This window comes from Salvelinus namaycush, chromosome 15 (genome assembly GCF_016432855.1).
Source record: "Salvelinus namaycush isolate Seneca chromosome 15, SaNama_1.0, whole genome shotgun sequence".
In the NCBI taxonomy this organism is placed as follows: domain Eukaryota; kingdom Metazoa; phylum Chordata; class Actinopteri; order Salmoniformes; family Salmonidae; genus Salvelinus; species Salvelinus namaycush.
Window position 1 is genome coordinate 28,958,499 of NC_052321.1, and position 5,508 is coordinate 28,964,006.

General features: G+C 40.1%; 2 protein-coding genes across 2 annotated transcripts in view; one reads left to right on the top strand and one right to left on the bottom strand.

Moving 5' to 3' along the window:
* Positions 1-1,710: 1,710 nt before the first annotated feature.
* il17a/f1 (interleukin 17a/f1) lies at positions 1,711-2,914 on the top strand. Its single transcript, XM_039008998.1, has 3 exons — positions 1,711-1,743; positions 2,039-2,277; positions 2,603-2,914. Exons 1-3 carry the CDS (start codon positions 1,711-1,713, stop codon positions 2,841-2,843), a joined length of 513 nt encoding a protein of 170 aa, XP_038864926.1. The 3' UTR covers positions 2,844-2,914.
* A 232-nt stretch (positions 2,915-3,146) lies between these two features.
* stmn4l (stathmin-like 4, like) overlaps positions 3,147-5,508 on the bottom strand; it is a 5,038-nt gene continuing 2,676 nt past the window's right edge. The window contains exons 5-7 of the mRNA XM_039008996.1: positions 5,114-5,305; positions 4,691-4,708; positions 3,147-3,783 (exon numbers count right to left, since the gene is read on the bottom strand). Coding sequence (XP_038864924.1) covers positions 3,775-3,783; positions 4,691-4,708; positions 5,114-5,305 — 219 coding nt within the window. The 3' untranslated portion in view covers positions 3,147-3,774. The remainder of the gene's footprint in view (positions 3,784-4,690; positions 4,709-5,113; positions 5,306-5,508) is intronic.

Here is a 5,508-nt window from a genome sequence, read left to right on the forward strand (position 1 = left end):
CTCACAAAGATTTTGATATCAAATTGCAGAAAAACATTAACCACACACATCATCATTTTAATCACATTGTTTAAGCACACAGTTTGCCACACACATCATTTTAAGCACATTACCAAATTAATTGAGTTGATCTAATATAATATAATCAACAACAAAAAAGTCAGTAGACTCCTATGGCCATGACAATCACACGGCTTGACAATGGCTGTTTAAACTGACATACTGTTGCTGTGACATAGACATACATCTTCATAACTATCAGAACTATTGACACGATCTGGCCCATAACCATACAGCTTCCTATGGCTGGCTGGCTGGCTAATGTCAGTATCAAATGATTTGGCAAACACATTGTTGAGCCCTACATAACACTAACGATAATAATGATAATACTTGTCATTAACAATCTTTTGAAAATGACTTTGTCATGGAACAAAGTTATCTGGCCTATTACGGACACCAAAACCGACTTGAAATTCCCAACATATGACAATAAGATTTCACTAACACTTTACTTGACACTCAGTATTCTAACACATTATGACACAGTCATAACCATGTCATAATATGTCATAACAGCTGACATAACTTGTCATAAACTATCATAATAATTGCATTATTTTCTGTCTAGTTATGACACCTATATAAGGGTGTCAAAACCCACATTTATTCAAATAATATGTTTCCCTACCAAGAAGTTCCCTTTTGTTTGCAACTTTGTTTCTTAAATCCTTTCTTGTTGTTGTAATGAATTATTTACAGTCATGTTTTCTTTCATCATATTTTAAATAACCTGTAGGAAATACACTTTATGACACTGTCATGAAGCATTATGACCATCCTGTGTCACTTTAATTGGACTAAGTATTATGACCATCATATAATCATATAAGCCAGATAGGTCTATCATGTACATGCCCTTATGTCAATCATCAGTCAAAAAGAGGGTGTCTTGTCCTGCTCCTGATTCCTGCTACTGCATTCATCCCAGTCATCAGCCACAGAGCATTGGGGTATGTGCAATTACAGTGATAATTGAATATGGTCAATTAATATTTTTTTATATGACATAAACATAATGTTGACACGTAGGCTATGGTGTAAAGCAATGTTTTGCCTTGTGTGGTAGGTTTTGTTGGTTTTGACACTCTTATGTAGGTTTGTGTCATAACCAGTCATAAAATAACGCAATATACAGTATGTCACAACAGGTCTAAAGATCTGTGTCATGACAGTATTATGAACATATTAAAACAGTTTATTACAAGTTATGTCAGCTGTTATGACATATTATGACATGGTTACAACAGTGCCATAACGTTTTATGACGGTGGGTGTCAAGTAAAGTGTTACCAAGATTTCCATAGATGACAGCAGTAACTACGTGCACTACTTTTCACGCTGTGTGGTTAGCTAGTAAGCATTAAGCAGAGGATGAAAGGCAATCGCAGCAACACAGGAAGTGAAACTTCTGAGTAGGCACACAGCCACTACAGTATAAAACCTACAGCATCACCTCAGACAACTTGAACAGAACCAGAACACAACAGCAGAAAAAGACGAGCAGAACACTGTCAGACAACCAGACAACCAAACCACCAGACCACCAGACCACCAGACAACCAGACAACCAGACCACCAGACAACCAGACCAAGACTACAACACAGCAACGACCTTCCACTGAGGACGACAAGACTAACAAACAAATCATGAGTTCTACTTCAAACGTACACTTTTTGATGGTAAGTGATTACTTGAGTATCTTCAAGATATCAGCGGAGTTTGCCACTGGTGTCTGTATCTGCTGAGCAAGAAGTTGAAATTGTTTTAAAGTTCAGTTCTGTCATTTTGATTATCCATTTTCCCTTAATGGGTTCATAGTAGAGTAAAGAGGATGTTTTGTGTTTTGCTGTTGAATTTGCCTGGCTCATAGTGTAAATCAACAAACATATTTAGCAACACATTTAGCAAAACTGTCCTATATATGCCTACATTCAGAGGTGATACCAGGCCACCAACAGTCCCTCTGTTCCTCAGGTGCTGTGTTTAATGGGGTTGTTGGTGATGATGATGATGGGTGCAGAGGCAGCCCCCCACGTCCATCCAGGGATGACAGGGAGACGCTCACAGAACAACCTTCAGGGACACAAGAAGCCTGTAGAGCCTTCAGCTCCAAACACAATAACTGTCCCCCTGCACCTGGACCCGAGCAACTTGATTCCTTCCCGCCCCGTCAGATCCATTGGGAACCACTCGATCTCCCCATGGACTACCAAGTGAGGACCTGCAACGAGCTTACATAGACACAATAGAAATACCACAATACACACAGACATTATTTTTTTTAAATATATATATATTTTTATATGCCTTTCAAAATAATAATAATACTACATTTTATTTGAGCCTTTCAAAATACCTAAGAACAATTACAGAGTAAGGAATAAAATAAAATAAGAAAATGCTATATGCCTTTCATACCTTTAGGAAGCTTGCTTAAAAAAAGTCTGAATTCTCAGCTGTACTCTGTTGAATTCATTGTGATCTCTAATATTGTCCTCTCCCCTTCTCTTTCTATCTCCTCTCTCTCTGTCTCTCCAGCACCACCTATGATGAGTCTCGCTTTCCCCATACCATCTCAGAGGTCAGGTGCTCTCTGGAGGGCTGTCTGAACGTCGCGGGTAAGGAGGACAGGAGCCTGGAGTCCAAACCCATTTACCACCAGATCCTGGTCCTGAGGAAGATGATGGGGAGCGTGGACAGATACTACTACCGGCTGGAGTCAAAGATCATCGCGGTGGGCTGTACCTGTGTCAGGCCTAGCATTGAGCACCAACAGTAATGATATCAGAGGTCAAGCCTGGCGGTGCAGCTGGTGGGGCCGTGAGTGTTGGCAATACCAAGGTTGTAGGTTTGATCCCCACATTCATTGAAAGTATTTGTGTGTTCGTTTTATGGAGCTTTGGCTCTATGTCATTGAAAGATCAATTTGAATAGTCAAATATGGATATATTTTCTATTGAGCTTTAAAGCACAAAATTAATTATGTATTTATTCAGTATGTGGTTCTATTTATTTTGGGGTTATTTAATGTATTGGATGATATTTTGGTATTTATTGAATAAAGAAATTCACATGATCAATTCAAAACAGAACTCCTTTAATTCTCTTTTGGCATCTAAAATAGAGCATCATTTCTGTACATCAACAAGCAGCCACATCATTCCCTGACCTCCATTCGCTTCAGTAGATTTACAATGATTTTGGCTCCAACAGACTCAAGTTTACAAACCAAACTCATAAGGACATTTAAGTTAAAACCTTGCCTGCAGGTGTGAGCTCAAAGCAAAATGTGTGATATCAAAGTGTTTTTACTGAACTATACACACTCATGCTCACGCTCATCCTTAACAGAAACGCTCACACTCACACTCAGACCCACCGTTGGCACTGTTGGCACGTCAGCAAAGCACAGAGAGAATCCTGAGCAGAACACTGAAGAAGGTAGCAATGACATCATCCTTTGTCATAGGTTTCAGCTCGATCTTTTAATATCTTTTTTGTTGTACTGATCAGTTCCTAAAACAGGGCACACTGACCAATCCGCTTCAGTCGTTGACTTAAGCACCTCTCTCATGTGTCATCATTAGAATCTCATAGTCTCAGTCATTTCTCCAAACGACTGAACCCAGAGGGCTACAGTCTGAACAGGCTGGCGAACGCCCTTCAAAATGGCTTCCAAAATAAGTTCAGCTCGTGTTGTGATCAGGCCGTCATGAAACCTACAACACAGAGTTCAGAGATAGGACAGTTAGATAAGACACAAGCGCACACAGGTGACTAGTGCACATGTAAGTAAGCATACAAACAACAAGGGTCTCTTATACAGATGTTGTACTTTTTTAAATTGATATTGAGTGATACATCACATACATCTGTAACTGGTACATATTAGTGCAAACAGTCTATTCCCCTAATAATCAAATCTACTATGTCTGAAGAAACACCAAAGAAACTAGCCGTGCACAATTAACACTACACTACACACCACAGTGAAACACAACAGCCATTGACTACAGAATAAAGACGGAGATAATTAACACTTCAGATCAAGGAGCTTTCCTATTTGAAAAAGATATAAATTGCGAAGCCGGTAGCATCAGTATCCCATTCAATGACTATTTATGTACTGTACATAAGCTAACATGCCAAAAAGTGGTGAAAAGTGTAACAAACATGACGTGTAGAATGCTTTAAATGGAAGTATATGTGTCAGTGATTTTAATGAACAGAACTTTAAGAAGGTAAGTTATGTTAAGACTTCTTGCAAATAAGGATGTGTTCAAAGTCTATTATAAATACCAAGCCTACAGAAGGTGTAATTAGCTACTAAATGATGCATAGTGCTCTTATACTCCACTACACTCAAGCGCAATACAAAACTACAACTTGATTTTCTGTCTCTCCAGGAAACCGCCTTGTGTGCACTTCTCCTACTTCAACTCCATCATTGTGGATTCTCGTCTGTCAAACAAATCCCATGTCCATTTTAAGAACCTAGTCTCTTTATTTTGTCTCTTCTCTTCCCTCCTATTCTCACGCAACAAAACAGAGGCACCACGGGCTCTCTTTCTTTGTCTCCATCTCTCTCTACCCGCTCTCCTCCTTGTGCTCTCTGTTTTTCCTCACCTCCACAGCGTGCTTGTCCTGAAAGAGAGAAACACAGACACCACTCTTTAGACTTCCCGTCCGTTTCATATCAACAAAATAATGGTCAGAGGTAATGATATTCTATGGATGACTAGTCAGTAGAGTGTATCTCAAATGTGTCTTGATTGTTTCTCAAACCAGCTACATTACATAGAGGTAATACACAGCACTCTGAACTTTAACATCACAAAAAAGAAAATATCTTAACCAAATAGAACTATTCTGACAGAATATTGATGATATTATCCATGACAGATGAAAAACAAACAAAAGACAAAGGAGATAGAGTTAGGGTTGGGGTTAATTCCATTTCAATGTTCATCAATGCACTTCCTGTATTGAGTGAATTGAAATGGAATGGACCTCAATCCTGCCTTGGGTATCAGCTGAGTGTAACTCTACCTTCTCCTGCAGGCGTTCCAGCATGGCGGCCAGGTGTGCCTCCCGTTTCTCCTTGTTGTGCTCCATGCGCAGCTCCATGCGTTCCTTGGCCAGCCGAATGAAGTTGTTGTGTTCCTCCAGGGCCTTCTGGGCCACCTCACGCTCGTGTTCCCGCTTCTCAGCCAGGTGCTTCAGCAACTCAGCCTCCTGGCACTAGGGTGTGATAGAGAAGGGTAGATGGAGGGGTGAGTGGATGATCAGAGACCAGAGTCCCTATCTCTTCAATGATGCAAAGCAGTCTTGCTCAACACCGCACACCTGACTCTAAGGATTCCATCTCCCCACCAAACTGGAAAAATTCAATTCTGACCAACATTCTGTGAGCATTCCCATCTCCACCATACAAATCTAGAAAC